The sequence below is a fragment of the Sturnus vulgaris genome, chromosome 1 (assembly GCF_052056855.1).
Source record: "Sturnus vulgaris isolate bStuVul1 chromosome 1, bStuVul1.hap1, whole genome shotgun sequence".
NCBI lineage: Eukaryota > Metazoa > Chordata > Aves > Passeriformes > Sturnidae > Sturnus > Sturnus vulgaris.
This window is the reverse complement of record NC_142243.1, coordinates 55,980,501-55,999,704: the sequence shown is the minus strand read 5'-3', so window position 1 is coordinate 55,999,704 and position 19,204 is coordinate 55,980,501. Positions and strand designations below refer to the sequence as shown.

The 19,204-nt window shown below is 37.4% G+C and overlaps 1 protein-coding gene across 3 annotated transcripts in view; it reads left to right on the top strand.

The window, feature by feature from the left end:
- CNTNAP2 (contactin associated protein 2) overlaps nt 1-19,204 on the top strand; it is a 1,082,030-nt gene that overhangs the window by 703,812 nt on the left and 359,014 nt on the right. For all 3 annotated transcript variants that reach the window (XM_088167403.1, XM_088167401.1, XM_088167409.1), the window contains one exon: nt 3,872-3,978. In XM_088167403.1, the coding sequence (XP_088023529.1) occupies nt 3,872-3,978 (107 nt within the window). The remainder of the gene's footprint in view (nt 1-3,871; nt 3,979-19,204) is intronic.

Sequence of the window (19,204 nt, the reverse complement as noted above, 5' to 3'; positions counted from 1 at the left end):
CTCAGAGATCAGTGCCAGAAAAAATCCTATTTAATGCTTTAACCTTGGCTCAAAAATAGGAATATCTTGATGAAACATGCTGATGATCCAGCTTCAGCCTAGAATAATAACCTGAATTATTTGAATCACGCAATGGAAATTACAGTACAGCGCAATGCTGTTGAAAACAGTATAAATATTTTCTGTATGCAATGGATGTCATTGGTTAGAAGTGATGAAAAGAAGGATGAGAATTTAGTGAAGGTTTTCAACACATTGAGCAATCTCAGGATGACTTTGAGCCACAATTCTTTGGTAGCCAGCAAAATGCTATATATTAATAAAAAAATAATTTCAGTAAAAAATCTAAACATTTTTATCAACTCCAAAATCACAAAATACTGATAAGACCTCCTCTAGAGCACTCAGCAAAATGCAAGTGCAAACAGGAGCAGAGTTACAAGGAAGAACTGTGGAAAATATATTTTCCAACAGAAGACTTCATCTCACAAAACTACAAACGAAAAGAAATTATGATTGCTCTCTGCAAAGTATTGAGATGTAAATTCGAAAGGAAAACAAAGACTGTTTGATAAACAAATCAAAGTTTCCAAATAAAATACTAAACCAAACAGCATCTGTAAACTCCCTAAGGATAAATTTTGAGGTTGAAATCAAAAGATAGTGCCTCATACTTGAAGTGATGAAATTCTAGACTTTCCTTTCAGAAGGAGCCATAGAGCAAGAAAGTTCTCAAAATGGAACCTGCAACATTTTCAAGTTCTTGATATATAGGTATCCACAGTGGAAAGAGACACAGCTTGGTGATGAGGAACTTGCAGTTCTGTTTTGTGATGGTTTTTAACTTCAGAGCCTGGTTTAGGAGGGAAGTGCTGTTTTCAAGGTTTGCTTTGTTTTGTTTTGCTTTTTATGTAATGAAGCTTTATTCCTAAAGGAGAAGATAAAAATGAATTGCTTAGAAAAATAGTCTTTTCAAACAAATAATCTGCAAATCGTGTATGTATTGAAATTTTTTTAGGTTTTGAGTGTATATATTTTGAGTGTCTACTAAATGGTGGGCATAAAGTAGATAAAATTATTGTATCTGCTCAAAATACAAATTTCTTAGCAAGATGTTTGTATATTGAAAATAGTAGATTATTGTCATTCTATAGAAATAAATTTGTTTGAAAAATAATGGAATTTACAGTGATAAATGTTATTCTTTATGATATTGTTTACTGAATTCTAACAGGGTTTTTGTTTGTTTGTTTGTTTTTGTAATTTCTGCATTATGGATATCTAGTATTTCCTGTAAACTCCATTATAGTAGGCTAAGTTGGTGCAAAATGTGGACAGTTGAGCACCAGATTATGTTACAGAAGTTTGCTAATGGATTTAATAGAAAATAAATCTCATAATTCTATCTGATAAAATAAACTAACAGAAAAGAGGGTGAAGAGGGAACATCAGGAAATTATTCTATAGTCTGATTTAAACTTCATTGTGCACTAACATTAAAATATTGTTTACTCCATTTTTTCTAAATGCATTATCTTTAGAACAGCAAAAGTCAGATGAGTAAAAAAGAAATTTTGCAAATGCAGATCCAACCACTTCCATCTACTGGAAGCCATTACACTAATCCAACCATCATACTGGAAACATAAAGTTAACATCAAGGAGTTTGCTGAATATCTCTGGTTTTATGACTTAATACGCTCCATTAAATGATAAAGATAAATATCTAGTTTTCATCTTTCTGAAGATTAAGTCATTTACCTCAGTTATATAGTCAGTAATGAAGTCTCTTTACTAGTTATGTTGCAATAAAAGTAAGTTATACTGCACTAAAATGTGAAACTAGTTGCAAGCATTATGTATGAGAGTTCATATAAGTCAGCTGGTAAAATTCACATAGAAGAATGTTTGGTTTGGTTTGGTCATTGGAAAATTACTTTTCAAGTAATGTATGTTCAAATGTAAATGAAGAAGAAAATACCTAAAAAGAAGTTATTTTGAAAAGCTGGAAAAAATACAAAACCATATACAGATTTAGGAACTTCTGTGGTTATTTACAGCCTTGAATAAAAGTTACTTTTATGAGATTATTTTTGAAATGTCATTGTTCTTTGCTTTCCTTACTCTTGTACCCAGGAGCTACAGATTCATGTAAATTGTTAATTGTTTGTATGTTTAGAAATGTGCTGTTATATGCTCTCATTTTTTTTCGGCAGTGTCGAGAACACAACTGAATAGTAGTAATCAGAAGAATCTATCTATTCATTTAGCCTGTCACACTTATAAAACTGAATTAATTCATTTAAACTATGTTGAAGACTTAATTCATTGAACTGTGATAACTGCCTCAGGTAGTTTCATGTATTTTACTGTGAAAATATTTTTAAATGCTTTGTTTCTTACTTTAGAAAAGCATTTCTTCAAGAACTACCTTTAGCCACACCAGTATTTTCTGATCTTTTTTGGAAAAAATGGGTAGCCTTGAGTTCTAAAGGCTGATATAGGATGTAAGACATCTATATTCTGCATATTTTGATGTACTTGTACTGGCATGCACAAAAGAAAAAAATAATTTCTAAATGAGAGTACAACATATTCAATTCTCCAATGCATATTGTGACACAAATTATTCTTGGTTGTTAACATGCATGCCAATGCTGTTAACTGGAAATTGAGGAAATAGGAGACTGTAAGCTTATAGAAGAATGACCCAGATCCTTCCAGTTTCAATAAGTTTCTACATAGGAAAGCAAAGCTTTCCTTGGGTGTTGTTTATGAGAGTATTGTTAAGTGTCACAGGAATATGATGAACTTCAGATTAATCTTAGAGATAAAAATACTTATTTTTTAATGCATTACTGAAAAGATTCTCTTTATCTAATAGGGGCTATCTGAGTTTTAGTTTTTAATTTCATAATAAAAAAAATAGATTTGGCCAAAAAGAAAAAGAAAACTTCTTTGTAAAAACAAAGGCACAGCCTGTACTGAATCTGATTGTAACTAATTTAATAAGGAAAAAAAATTCATTGAAATGGCATTTCAAAGACCTTTGAAAGAAAAGAAGTTTAATAGTTTCAGAGGTGAAAGTAAATGATAATTCCCATTTTTTACAATATTTGATAGGAAAGAATCTGGCCAAACTCAAATCTTTGAAATCATATTTAGATAATATTTCAAACAAATAAATATATGTTCTGCTATAACTTCGGGGTTTTGCTGTTCCACTTTTTCTTTTGCATTCCTTCCACTCTCTAGCAACAGTATAGCTGGACAAGAAAAGCAGGTGTGTGGGAGAAAGGTGAACAACTCTTGCCACAAACCCCTGTAAAGAGAAAAACTTACACAACTTTTATAACAAAGCCTATAGTTAATTTTAATAATGCAGGTTTACTAATCTACTTCCATCTTAGCCAGCAGGCAACCTGTCTCCCTTTATCCCATTGCTGGCAACAGAAAGATGAAAAGCAAGCCAGTGGCATTTTGTTTTTTAAGTTCAGTCAGCTGTGGGACTGGACTCCTTGAGGCATGACTCTACCTGCACAGCAGGAGGAGCTGTGACTTGTGATGCTCTTTTTGTTTTGAAAGCTGAGTACCCGTCATATGTTACTTAGAACCCTGATTTATGATGATGAATCTGTTCCACCTTTAATGTGCTTTTTTACTGTTTGTGAAAGGGCTTCAACAAAGCCTTGATGAATCTTTTATGCAGTTGTGTGTTCAGATATAAATTCTGTTAATAGGTCTAAAATAGCAAGGATTAATTACTAGACAAGGACATGATACATTGCTTGTGCAGCTCAAAATTTTGCTTTGTGTAAATCTTGATGCTCATTTTGGTTTCTCTTTTTGTTTTTGCATCTCGTCCTGACAGGTGTGTGCCCAATCACTGTGAACACAATGGAAAATGCACCCAGACGTGGGACAGCTTCAAGTGCACTTGCAATGGAACTAATTACAGTGGTGCCACTTGTCATAACTGTAAGCTACCCTGCAGTTTCAAAATTTCAGTGGAATAGGGAAGTCTCTCATGTCTTTTGGTTGAGATAAAAAAAGTCATTCCTCCTTTCTGGTTGTTAAAGATCCTCAAGCCTCTTTTGAAAGAAGGTGTTGGCTTAATCACCTTCTATATTACCTGCATCATAATGTATTTATACTGCACTGTACTGCACCATAGTATACACCAAAGCAGTTCAACAGCAGCTAGGCGCACTGAGCAAACACATTCTCAGCAATTGCACACAAGATACAGTTTCAAATGGAAACAGTGAATCTGCCCTAAACTGCTGGGGAGAGCTGCTGACTGCTGCTTGAAATGCTGGTTCAGGTTGCTAATCCCAAAGTGTGTTTATACACTGATTATCAGACAACTTAAAATCTAATTATTTGCTCTGTGGTTATGAGTTTTTGAAACAAGAATATTTCCTATGAGCTCCACATGTCCTTCACTACTAAAGCAGAGAAAGAAGAAAGGTACTATTGCCCTTCTATAGGTCCTGAACAATGAATGCTGAGTCAGTGGCATGCATCTTCTGTTCCTCCCCTCATTTGCTAAAAAAGTGGGATTTTCATCTCCAAAAATACCTAGCACACAGAGAAAATATATCCAGTCCTTACCTTTGTTCAATAGTCTCCTAGTATTCAGAAGAGAGTAAAAATGTTTTTGAACTGGTGATCAGTTGAAATTGAAGCCAAGATTTGTAAAGATACAAGTTTATATACTTTACCTTAAATACAGCTATGTATAATTTTAAAAATATAATTGCAGATTTTTTTCAGTTTTAACCAAAAACCCCAAATCAATGAGAAAAATTTTGACCATTCACATCTGGATTAAAACAAAAACCTAATTTATGGTTAAAGATTATATAAATGTAAGAGGGGATATATTTTATGTAATACCTATTAATACATTGAATGGCAACATTCTCTGTAATCTGGCTATTCAATCTGTAAAACTGTAAGAGTTAAACAGCAAATTAATTTTGTTTAGAGAGAAATATTTTAGGTACCAATGCCTGTAGGAGAAATTGCATGGCAGCCCTTTTTCCACCAAGAGGGAATGTGCACAGTGATGGCATGGTTGTGTCAAATTTTAGGAAAGAAAACACAGAATTCATGTCTGTCTGTGCTCCTTTGTGGTGTGCAGACCAGCTTTTAAGACATAGCTGAACATAGTTAAGCTTTCTTCTTGAGTTCCAAAGAGAAGTAGCAAGGACAAAGGGATGCCATCACTTTTCTGAAATCACGTTTATTACAAAAGGAAAAAATAATAATCCAAGGAGATGTGACATTTTTCTTATTAAGATTTTCACCTGCCTTTTGTGGAAAAAACAGTGCAATACGGCATGTAAAAGGCGTTGCTGAACTGCAGTACCAAAAGAGGGATTTGGAGTATATATAACTGTCTTTATGGAATTAATAAAGTGTATAGGATTACATACACTCTCCAGGTCATTTGAAAACACGTTGTTCAAGAGCTTTTACTTTTCTACTTCAAGCAAAGTTTCTAACTTAGATGTGTAAGCTTTAGTTTTGTTACTTTTTTTTCATTTAAAGAGTGTAATTTTTGTTTTTACCTTCTGCTGCAATACTTTAGAAGTCTTCTTTCTTACAAAAAAAGATTGAGCAGAAAGCTATTCACTTGATAGATATCCTGTCAGAATGTGTGAAATCCTATGCCTTTCTAGAGTATCGAAATTAATGGCACAAATATGAGGAAAAAAAAATCCAGCATCAAGATACAGACTGAGACAACCTTAACTCTTCCTTTATTGAGCAGGTAGTAGCTGTCAGTTTTTACAGTAGTATGTTCCAGATACAGCTGCAAATAATGAGGGGATTTGTTGAAGCTTGCCGGAGGTTGTAGTCACACTGTCCTGAGGTCTGGGACCTCAGCTCTGTTACACTGGTGCTGACCCTAGTTGTGCAGCGAGTGTGTGTATATTCAGACACACTTAGTGTGCTGCCTTTTGCTTTTGAATTCTAAGGTTTGTGGCAGTAGCAGAATAAAAGATTAGCTGGGGAAGGAGGGAAGTTAGAATAATAACTATTGTGTGGTATAAAAATAGCTGTAAGCAATTTTAAACAGTATTGCAGATTGCATGAAAAATATAGCAGATGTGATTCTGTGGAGCTGGAAAGTGTTTAAGTGCAGATAGCACTTGTTCAGTACCATTTTACTTAAAGATACTATTATGTTACAAAGCAAATGGTATTATATGCCACAATAAAATATGGGTTTTTTTACTCAATGTATGATTTTGTGGGGGCATAACAGCATTTCTCAAAGAGAAGTCAAGACTATGTTAGTGGGGATTGTAACTCTGTAGTTGATGATTTTAATGAGTTTGAGTTATGCTGAACTAAAAGGAAGAAGATAATTCTGTGTAACTGAAGGGTTTTTTTCAGTGAATTGATTTTGCTTTGGCCAGGTAATTCAACACTTTCCTGAGCTTTTGACCTGTAACAAGGCAAAGCTTTGCAGCCTTGACTGGATTTCAGACAGCAGTTTCAAGTTCCTTTGAAGTTGAAACTCAAAGACAAACTCAAGGGACTAACTCCTTGAAGTGAAACAGAGAAAAAGGTTTGCATGAAAACCTTATGAATCAAAATGACTTTGTTTCACACAGGTCTGGCCATAATATATCGCATGATAGCGAAAACAATAGTTAGTCTAGAGATATGAAGAAATATGTATTCTGGGGCTGAGACATAGTAGGGACTATAAACCAGAAATAAATAGCTAGAGAAAGAAAAATTCCAAATAAATAAATCTGAAATAGAAACTTTAATTATTACTATTTCTCCAATTGTATAAATCAATTAAACTTGTTTTCTATTTTAAGATTATGAAATAATTTTCTTTTTGGAATATGACACTCTTACAGAAAGGTTCTTCCCCTCCAGAGATACACCAGAACCTCCAAGCTCTGTGTTCACTATCTTGTTATTTCTCAGTGGCTTAAGCTCCCATTCAGAGGAAATGATAATTTATTTTATCCAGGTACAGCTGGGACCCTGGAGCCCAATGACAAATTAACCAAAAGTACTGGGAAGTTGTATTTCTCATTGCATGTTAAATACCCTAGGAATCTACCAGATTTCTTTCAGCTAAGGGATATTCATGCCCAACAAAATGTGGCCTGGCAAATATCAGACTAGAGCACTGATTTTACCATTAGGCAAGACTGAAAGACGAATGTATTTACTCAAAAATAATGATTTACAGTGATACAACATTTACAAAATTATTTTTAAATTGAGTTATAATTAGCAGTAAGTATCATCCTTACTAGCTTTATTGTATTATGTATATTTTAAGCCCTGACTAATTAACTTTTGCAGCCTACACATGGCTGGTCTGTTCATGCAGAGTTCTTAAATAGATACTTTTCTAGAGTTTATTAGTAAATTGTTCCTGAAACCTTTGAGAACAGGAGCTCATTTTCCTGATTATTGCTCATCTCCATCACTTTGCACCAGTTTATTCATCTAGTTTTATGTTCTCATATTCTTCCTGCTGTTTACAGCTTCTTTAAAACAGGGTGGTATAATTTTTAAAATGGTGTGTTGGGATAGCTAATGATCATTCAAACTTCGTTTTCTGAGATTTTTTACAATATAGATCAAAGCACACTTTCTCTAGAATCTGCATTTAAGATAAACACAATAAAGGGCTTACAGAGTTTACCATGATGGTGGTATACCTACCTTCCACTTCCTGTATAAACTTCATTACATTTAGGAAAACGCCAGAAGCACCTTAGTTGACGATATTTGCCTTCTCCTAATGACTTTCAGTAACAAAAATATTCAATTTACACTTTAAAAGATTAATCTTAATGGTCATAGAATGGTTTGGCCTGCTGCTGTGGCTTATCGTAGGTTTGGGGAGGGAGTCCACTACTTACGGAAGCGGTTCCCTGTGAGGACTGGGCGGAACTAATCAGCTGCCAAGTTTGGAAGATTGACATCCAGTTAAACCACTCAAAAGAGTTAGTCACGCCTCTGCAGAAAACCACATTTAAAGATGAACAATGGCCGGAAAGGCTCTCTTGGTTTCCAGCCTTGAACAGGTAACGGGGGACTGGTCCCCCCCTCGCGGGTTGGCAGGGCTGGGTCTGGCTGGGCCGGGGTTCTGCTGTGGCGCTGAGCCCTTCCCGGGGAGCCTGCTGGGTCCCGTTCGGGCAGGGCAGCTGGGATCCCTTTAAGGGGGGGCTGAGCCCTTCCCGGGGAGCCCACCAAGTCCTGCCCTGGCAGGGCGGCTGGGGCCCCCTTCCCGGCAGAGCCTGCCTGTCCTGTTTTTCCGCTGTGCCGCTAGGCCATGTCAGCCGGAGGCTATACCGGCACCAGGAGCAACCATGAGGCGAGGACTAGAGCCGGGACTGGCCATCGCCATCCCGGACTGGGAGCAGCCACGTAGCTAAGACTGCACAGCCAAAAACTGGCACGGCTGGAGACAACGGCACACAGCTGCAGCTATCTCGGCTCGATACACAATGAATTTTGTTTGCTTAGCCGTTTTTAGCCAGCCATGCTGCGGACAGAAGGACAAAAGCAGCAGCAGCAGCAGTTTTATTTCTTTTCCCAGTGCCCCACATGAAGGAAAGGTGCTCAGGCAGCCAGTGCAACTCGCCAGCAGGGATCTCATGGTCAGCAGCAAGAGACACAACAATTCCTCGATTGCAGAGCCTGGACGAGATCAACCTTTTAATGCTGCAGATCTCTATAAAAGCTGTTTCAATTGATAAAGCTTGAGAACAAATGAACCTACTATCACCAATTCTCTCCTGAATCAGGAAAAAGAAAGGGTGAAGACACATAGAGACAACATGGGACTCTGAGATCATTGAAGAAGGAGTCAAATTCTAGATGGAAGGTGATTGAGCAGATACCTTAGTTTCAGGTTGAAATTCCATTTTCTTTTTTTTTTTTTTTTTTTTTAAGGAGGCTATGGTGGACATATATTTGATATATCAGACTTTGTTTTTTTCCCTGGAACTCATAGAAAAGCATTAGGGGGAGCTGAGGCACCAGTATTGAAGCACGTTGATGTTGCTATGATCCAGTGAGGAATTTGAACAGAGAGAGATGAAAAACTTTGCCCCAGGAATAAATGAAGAAAACCTCTGTTCCAAGAGATGGATGAAAAAAACGTTTGTTTTTATGCTGGAACAGCTCATCCTTAAAATAGTACCCCAATAAGGTGAAACGGCCCACAAACGCAGCTGTGGAAAGGCTGCAAAAGATGGGAGGGACTTCACGAAAGCAGATTTCTGGGCAGCTGCTATTCCTGGAAATTAAAAGCCACGAGAGAACTGTTTCTTGTGAAGAAGTCTCCATGGTATGGCAAGAGAGACTCCTCTCCCTAAGTAGACTGAAGAAAGATTATTTTAGAGGTGGTAAACTGACTGAAATTTCCAGGTTTTGTCTCTTTACGTTGTCAGTGGGAAGGAAAAGAGGGTGTGGGAGGAGGAGAAGTGTTCTGAAGGTATATTCTGATTTTTCTTACGATTTTTCTTTTAATTTTGTTAATAAAGTTTTTCTTTATACCCTTTAAAGTTTTGAGCCTGTTTATCCCTCTTCTTCCTAGTCTACATCTCACAGCAGGAAATGAGTAAATAATTTCTAGTGGGTGCACTGGCATTTGGTCAGCACTAAACCCACTACAGTTGGAAGGGACCATAAAGATAATTTAGTTCCAGCCCCCATGCCATGGACAAGGCCACCTTTCACTTGACCAAGCTGCTCAGAGCCCCTTCCAGCCTGGTCTTGAACACCTCCAGGGATGGGACATCCACACCTTCTCTGGACAATCTGTTCCAGTATCTCACAACCCTCATAGGAGAGAATTTCTTCCTAATATCCAATCTAAGCCTGCCCTCTGTTACTTTAAAACCATTCCCCCTTTTCTTAATATTACATGCTCTTGTAAAAAGTCCCTCTCCAGCTCCCTTGTAGGCTCCTTTGGGGTCTGGAAGTTGCTATAAGATCTCTCCAGAGCATTCTCTTATGAAAGACAAGTTCTTCTTGTTCAAGTTATATTTCTTTTATTTCACCTTCAAACACTGTCCTTGCTTTTACAGCTGTACAGATTCCTTCAAGAATATCAGACAGGAAGGTTTTTGAGAAAACCTTCAGTTAGTCCATAGGAGGAAGTAGCATCCAGGTATATCTGTTGGCTGTTAGTTCTGTAAGACAGTAGAAGAAATGCCTTACAGACTGTGTGGTCCTGTGTGGTCACTGCGCTAAAAAAGAGAGAGAGAGAGAAAGGACAGTAACACACATGGACCTCTTTAGGGAAAAAAGGCCAACTTTATTATAAGGATAGCCCGTATTTAAAGTGTGTTACATGGAGCTAGGACAGGACAGGAGCTCATTGGACAATTGGGAAAAACATCCATGGGACAGTACCTCAGGATGTGTCCCACGGGAAAAACACCAGATGTTAATCTTTATTATTAATTCCACTCTGTTTTTCACCATATTATCACCTTGGGAGACTTCCTCCCTAACTGGAGCTACAGTCAGCTTATCAGCCTGGGAATGGACCTGAGAGTCAGGAGAAATCCAGGCCTGAAAAAGAATTTCCAAGCTGTAATTCCCTAGCTCTCTAAATGTGTGTGCACACTCCTGTCCCTAGAAGAGGCATTATATATATACAGACAATGCAACTCTGTTGAAAAAGAACATACAGGATTTTTTACGTTTTCAGATTGGTGGTTTGCTGTAAGTTTTTTCATAAAGAATATTGGAAACAATGTAGTGATTTTTAGTTTCCATGTAAGGGAACTTGACCTTTGAATTCTGTCTTCTCACAGCTTGTTACCCTATATTTTGGAACCTGATTCAAAGTTAATGATGAATAAAACTTCTATTGAAATGATAAGTACGTTAAATGTCACCGGAGTCTAACGGGCATTGATGATTTTCCAAGGAATATTGACTATCTCCCAAAACCAAAAATAATGAGTTTCATATTTTCTAAAAACACGTTTTGAGTAAGAAACATTGTAGAAGCTGCTGGCTATTGCCAAAATCAATAGTCATCAACACAAATTTAATCTGCATAGGGTCTGATCTTCAGCAAGACTTCCATCAGTTAGGTGGTAATATCTGATTTTCCTGTATTTCTGTAAACAGGAAAGCAACAAGGACACTGGACTTTATACATTTAGAGTCTAGATAGGAAAGATGGTCATGGCAGTGGTGTTCTCCTGTCAGCAATTTTGGAAATAGTGAAAAAATATATGCATAATTTCGCAAAATGATGCACTGAAATTTTCTTCAGGGAAAATAAAAAAATTAACTCCATCATTTTTCTTGTCATCTCAAACAAGAAGAGCATAGGCTTCCATTTCACTGGAGGCTGGAGGAATTATGAGAATAACATTGTTATCTTTGTGATAGAAAATTGATTTATTAGAAAAAGCAGATGCCTTGCAGTTTCACAAGCATATTAAAGCATTATTTTATCAGGAAAAATACAATAAATACCTCTGTGGTCAGAAACTGTGATATATAAGATATTCTTGTGAAAGAATGTTCAGATCCAAAGACAGGAAAAATGCTGCTTTTTAATACACTGGAAGTGGAAGATACAATCTAGTCAGAAATGCCCTATATTTTGAATATTTGGTCTAAAACTCTCTCCTCTTCAGTTGTCCTGTGGGCATTTATGCGCAGGGCTGTTACAAAACTATCACCTTGACATTTCTAAATCTTTGCCAGTGAAGCTTGATGTTTCAGTCATTTAGTTTAGCTGTATTTTGTGTAAGCAAGTCTTAGATTCCAGAATTGGACCTTTTTGCAGAAAGCGAAATAGTAATATATGCTACAGACTTGCAAGTATCTGATTTTAGTGACATTTAGCAAAAGTCCTGCACCCATATGACTGAACAGCTCACACAAGTCTGAACGATTTCCCAGCAGCAAATGAAGAATTTCCATTAGTAAACTTGTAGAAAGACAACACCAGACAGCATGGAACAGAACAAAATCTTACAAAACATACAAGCATATGAAACAACAACAGAACATTCTGGGTTGAGCTTCTGCAGTGGAAAGCTGACATTTAAGGCATGCAGTGGGACTCCACAATGCTGATTTGACTTGTTCATGGCAGATAGATTGCTTGAGTTTTGTGAAAGGAAGAAGGAAAAATAATACTGGGAAGCCAAACTCCTTACTTTTAAAAACATGAAAGAGAAGCTTTCAGTAGGACAAAATCTGAGTTGCTCCCATTCCCTGCCTTCCTCATGTGTTTGGCATAATTTGCCTCATTTGGGCTGAGGGAGGACAGCAGCTGTGGGATGCACTAATGGGAATGCGGAGCTTTATAGGGAGGTGAACTGTAAATTTACTCAGAGGAAAGTGACGGTGGAGAAATGATAAGAATTATTTTGACAGAGCTGCTTTATTTGAGGAGGCTGGGGCTAGAGGAAATATTTATGAACCTAACACTGGATACAGTGATGAGAAAAGGGTTATCAGCTCTTCTAGCACTGATATTAACAACTGTTTTGTACTTGATGCGGTAAGAAAAGGAAATATAGCTCCTTATCCTACCACCTCAACCTGTTGTGAGCTGGTGTTTGGGAGTCCCTGATGAAGCTTATAGTTTTTTTAATTGCTCCTTTGAGTCCCTGATTTAAGAATTGCTTGAGACCCAGAGTAAAGTAGTTTCCAGGAGGTGAATAATTCCACATTCAAGCTCAGCAGTACAGATACGTGAGCAATGCTGATCTTAGAGAAATAGGGGGTGAAAAATACACTACAATTTCTGGAATCTCTAGAAAGAGGCTTTTGTTTTCTTCTGCTCACAGTATTCAGAGAAAGCACTTTCAACTACTGACTGTTCTCTGGCAGTTATGTCACAATCAGTTTATTTTTCTCCTCCTCTTGCACACTCTGTATCTGAAGTAATCAAACGTTCCAATTTGATTACTTATTTTGCTTTATTCAAAATCAAAACCTTTCTCAGATGTTTGTTTCCTTTGAGAATAGAGATTCTCAAAGCCTGTTTGTAAAGACTTTTGTTTATAGTGGTTTATTAAAAGGACTGTATAATCAATATGCTACCTTTTTTCTAAGGAGGCTAATCTTTTTTTCAATAATGCTTTTCAAAGAAATTGTCATCATAATTTATAATTTTCCTTGCAGATTCATATTTTATTTATTATGTGATTCCAAAGGATTTAACATAATGCAAGTCTTTTCAAATGTAGAAGACTATTAAATAACCTCTTTTCATTAAAGTACAGCTTTAGAACAATACTGAAGTTGTTGGTTTAGTCTTCCTTGGTAATTTTTCATGTGTAACATGTAAGCCAAAAATTGTTGCATTTTTCATCTATTCCTGCAAAACTGAAAAAGACAAGCTTTTTACTCTGTTTTTTTGTTTGGTTGGTTGGGTTTTTTTGTTTGCTTGTTTTTTGTTTGGTTGTGGTTTTTTTTTAGTTTGAGGATGTTGCAGTTTTATGGTTTTGAACTCCAATATTTGTTTGAAAATCAGATTGTTCTGAGTTTCAGTGTTATAAACCATAGTTTTTCTACTACAAATTTATTGGCTGAGCTGAGAGTTGCTCTGTAACACGTGTTTATGAAATGCACAATGTGTAATAAATTGACAGCAACCTGAATTTTTATTGTAAATAAATGGATGTGGTCTGTGTTCAGGCCAGAAAGGGCTGCAGTTCCAATATGTGCAATAGTATTTGGTGAAGGTAAAGTGGAGAAAATTAACATTAAGATACAAAGCAGAATATGAATAATCAACCATCAGTAATTATGCTGAAATTTAAAAATCAGCTGAAAATAACTCTGCCGGGTGAGGTTTGAGAGAGACTGTAAGGGCTGAAACTGGACTTCAGGTTTCCGATGTTGTTGGGGGTTAGGTTTCTTTTCGTTTGTTCCTTCTTACCGATGTAATTTTTGCCATGAGTTGCTGGGAAGCGCTGACTGCCGGTACTTGAGAAAGCAAAGCGTTGGCCGGGCCCAGGTAAAGGAGGCCGAGGCCGCTCTCTCGTGCTCTGGCTGCGCTCAGAGCTGCTGCTCCTGAGGGACAAGAATTCGCCACAACCCAGCCCGGAGCGTCTTCGTCTTCTTCCTCTGGCCTGGGACCTTATTAACACCCACCTCACTAAAAGAGGGACCTATCGCCATCTGCTCGGGCCCGGGAATCCTGAGCCCGCCTCTCCCTGTCCTGCTCGGAGCTGGCCGCTGCTGCCCTGCCGGGACATCCCCGCAGTTCCAACTGTGGCCGCAAAGTTCTCTGATACATCTCGTCCACCAGCCCGGGATCTTTTACTCATTCCTGCCATTCCAGCTTAGTGCTCTTCAGAGTCCTGCAGGGGCACCGGGATCGACTGCCCCAGGGCTTTGGGAAGCAAAGCCTCTCCTCCCTCCTTTCCCGTCTCTGCCGAGAAGGCTGTCCCGGGGTCCCTGGTTCTGTTTGTTACTAATTCCATTGTTGTTGTTGTTTTGTTTACCTTGTTATACATACTGGTGAAGAACTGTTATTCCTATCCTCATATCTTTGCCTGAGAGCCACTTAATTTCAAAATTATAATAATTCGGAGGAAGGAAGTTTACATTCTCCAATCCAAGGGAGGGTCCTGCCTTCCCTAGCAGACACTGTCTTTCAAACCGAGACAGCTGTTTGTATAGTTGAGTTGCTTATATATAGCTCTACATTAGAGTCAAGTGTCATGAATTTTGCAGCTAAATTTCTGCCAGGTGAGGTCAAGTGGAAGAACAGTGTGAAGTCAGGGTCTAACTCAGAGCATTTTCTTAATTCAGTTGTAGCTAACTCTTATAAAACTACCAAAGTAACATACCTGAATTGCAGCCTGCATTTGGAAAAACTTGGGTATTAATTGAATTTTTTGCAAGCTACTCTAACAGTTCTCTATTGGTACTTACAATGCACAACCAAATATTGTTTCCAAGGGACAGTTAAAAGAGAACATGTAATTAACAATAGATAACTTTAAAGCAGCTCATTTATACCATAAAATAAAAGCTAGAATTAATTCATAGCCTGAAAAGAACTTTGTAAATAAAGACTTCAAAATTAATTAGCTTAAACTGGTCCATTAAGGCAATCTAACATATTGCATACTTCACTGTTAATGCTTTTTTGCAATTAAAATTTTTTAAGGTGCTGATATTAAAATCCTATTGACAGCCATTAGATAGAAATAACATGTTTTGAAGTCACTCTAATCCTATTTTCTCAGATGTGAGAAAATTAAGTTAATGCAAATATCAATTGTTAAAGATATAGTCAAAGCAATGAGAATTTCTTCATATATGCAGGCATATTTTTATCTGTCCACATGAAATTGTTCTTTAAAAAGTTTTTTAACAATTCAAAATAGAGAAACATAATGAGTATAATTAGGCTTGATACTAAAATACACTATACACCAGTGGAAAACCAGAAATTATCCAGGTTTGTAGTATTTTTATGTACATAACCTAGTACAGGAAGATTTGATAAATTCTACCTTTACAATGAATTTTACAATGTGTTGAAGGCTGCATGATCAATCTCATAGGATTGTGGATTGAGGAAAAAAAATTAACTAAATGGAGTGAAACCCTTAGATACTTCTTGTGCAATCTACACCATATTTTGACTTAATAACTAGTGTAACAGTGTTTGTAAGAGTAAGTGTATGGCTCCTGCAGTAAATGAACATAAAGAATAATTATTGTCAGTTCTCTTATGATACTTACATATGAATGATATGTGTTCTGGATGATGGGGGTTCTGATTCAGTTTAGTCCTTGTTTATGGACACTACCTTTCTTGAACATCATTATAATATTTCTTTCACTATTCTGCAGTATAAATATATTGCACCTGTATATACCTTTCTTAGGAATAAAATGTCTACGTTTACCCTTTTCATTCAGAGGTAAGAGCTGTTATGCCTCTTTGTAGTTTTAGTCTGGAGGTTTTTGAGTTTTATTCTCCTTCCCAATGTGCTGTAATTTAAATGGGAGATAAAGCAGGGAAAGTTTTAGGACAAAAATCTGTTAGCAAAAGTAGATGCTTGGTATCAGTCGTGCTCCATAACTATCACTTTAAAATTTCACCTTAGGTCGGACAGCCAATAGTTATCTTGGCTGGACAAGTCTCTTAGCAGAAGTAATGACTGGTTACTGGAATTCTTTAAATATTTTACTGAAGCCAGAGGAATCATCTATGTTTACATAGCTTTACAAAAACATGGAAATCACTATTGTTTCATAAATACAAATACAGTTTTCTAGTATGAGTAAAACTACTGAAATGTGTTGACTTAGTTTGTAGTTTCTCGTTTTCTCAGTAGAAGTCTTAACAATACTACTTACACATACTTAACTGTATATCTATCGGTATTAATTTTGTTTGACTAGAAGCATAGTCTTTCTTTAACTCTCATCTTGCAAATTTTTAAGCCCATGTATCACTATGTAGCTTTTACACCAGCTAATTCATCCCATCCCTATTCCCTAATGGCCTGAGCACTTTTGTATAAGACTTTAAATTTACTAGTGTCTATGGTTGCTGTATTTTATATGATATGTTTTCAGTGTACTTTTAGGTTCAGAAGGCACTAATAGATGTTCTAAAGCAGAGGTGAAAACATAATGTGCTGTTTGTGACTACCTTTATATTTTGCACTGCTACTTCAGAGCACTGCAAATGTCACTGAATTTCTCAGATTCATGCTCAGGCTAAGTGAGCTACATCTTTCTGAAATTCTTAACTATTCCTTTTCAAGCCCTCTTCTGTTTCCCCCATTTTAAGGTTTCTTAAATTCTTTATGCTTTCCTATCAACCTCCACACTTTGTTCCTCCGTTCATCATTGTTTCTCTAATCCTTGCTCTGGTTATTTTCCTCCTCAGTCGGTCTTCACAGCCACATACACATGTGTGCACACAGGAGCACCATGCCCTGGAAAGAGTTGGAAAGGAATTTAACCAGGAAGAAGAATAGACTGTGCTGATCAGATGCAGGACGCAACTAGGCAAGCATACTTACTACACCACTATTTATACCTACTCCTCTTTTTTTTTCTGCACCTTTTTCCTCCTCCAAAATGTCTAGCCCTCTGCTTTTTCTTGCCTGTAGTTCCATCTCTAAATATCCTATAAGTCTTGTGCAATCCTGCGCTACATTTTCCATGCATCTCATGATGTGTCACCCTCCAAGGCAGAAACTCCCTTGGTCTGAAAGGTTTTGGGGAGAGCTGCTACCAGTGGCTCATGGTGATGGGGGTGATGGGCTACATGCCCACACACTGGAGCTGAGCCTGTACTGTGGCAGCCCCAGACAGGTTGGTTGTCACTTGTGTGCATCCTTGATTTGAGTCAGATGGGCTTGAATGGTTTGATGGCTCCTGTGGTGGGCCTGGGAGCAACCTGGCAGGGTATTATTCTGGCTTCTGCCCTGCCATTGGTTCTCTGAGCTCCTCTCTAGGTGTGCAGGCAGGCATTTTTTCTCAGAACCTGACACTTTCTTTATATTCTCATCCCCTCTGTAAATAGTCTAAATTAATACTCTACAGTGCTGCTATTGAAACAAATACTGACAAAATAAAGTGTGCCAACCAGGGCAGCCTCCAAGGTACTCATCTAACATCTTACTAATTTCACAGCTCATCCATTATGTGAAAAAGATGTAAAAGTGATTTCTAGGAGGTTGCCAGGACACAGTCATTCCCATTTTTGAAAGCATTGAAGGGAAAGCATGAAAAAAAGGGGACGTGGAGCAGATGTTTCTGTTGATATTTTTATGTCAGTTAAAAAGGTTAAATTCTGTTGTCAGTGCAAATTGCTTAGTGATTCATGGAAATGACAAACATGCATTCCTTCTAAATTGGTGTCATGTCGATAGAGGACATTTTGATTGAGATATGTAAATTCTGATGTGAGGATTTGTTTTCATAATGTTATAGTTCTTTTCTGTTTGTGGAAATAGGTGCTCAGCTCCTCTGGAAAACTGCGGCTTTGACCCTTTGAGTCTTTACCCTTTCCTCCGGACTAGCTCAGATGTTAGGGTGAAGACTCCCAGGTCTGCCACATGAACGTGAATAAAAGACAACAAAAGAGGCTCTTTCCCCCTGGGGAGGTTGCAGGGCTTTATTTCTTGTGGCTCCCCAGGAGCGAAAAGAGAGAAAGAGAGAGAAAGAGGGAGAAAGAGGGCGAGCTCAGGGGGCACAGGTCTTTTCTAGGGTCTGAAAGGAGGCGGGAAGAAATTGGATCTCGGCCAGCCAGGTATGGCCAGGAGGGAGAGGGACCAGACCACAGGACATTGCAGGGGTCACAGAATCTGCCATTTCCAATACATCTAGGGAGATGAAACAGAAAACCTTCTATTTGGTTAGGTGTCAGTCTGTGTGCATAGCAGTGGTTTTGTAAGCAAGCTACTGTTATGTGGTTTAGTGTTTGTGTTTTGTCCAAACATAAGCTTTTAAATTGAGACTTTTTAGAAATTTTATTTAACCAGTTGTTGCTTTGTTTGGGATTTTTTTCCAATAACTTGTAGTTCCCCTCAAGTATATCTTGTATTCAGTAAATACAGCCTAGAGTAGTACCATAATTTCCTTCACAGGATTGCTGATTATGAGAAGTTTGGATACGAAAACGTTTAGGGATCTGGGGTGGGGAAAAGGAACGAGAAGCATAGGAAATGGTAACAATTGCAACAACTGTTGAGGCAGGTAAAAAAAAACCAACCTGGATTACAGTCCTATAAATTAACATGTGGGTAATGGATTTTGAGAACACTAATATTTGTGAACAAAAAAAACTTGACACTACAGTCTCTTTCAAAGCGGGGTAATTAAAATATCTCCATGTTCATCTGAGCATTATTTAACATTGATTAGGATATTCATATCTGAAGAGAGATAAAATGCTCTGATATCCATGTCAGGAAAGAGCCAGTATATACTTGGTGAGGGAGAATACTTTGGTTTATTCAGTATTTGCTATTTGTAGCTACTTACAAATATCTCATATTAAAATAAAATTCCAGATCTTTGACCTGACTTTACTGGAATTATCTCTCCTGGTTTGGCCCTGGTATTATCTGCAGAGATTTTCACTTATGTTTCTATGTTCACTGTAGAGGGTAACCAAGCATTTGTATTACACAGATTGGAAAAGCCAAGGTTTGGCCCTTGTTTTTTCTCCTTTCATTACCCT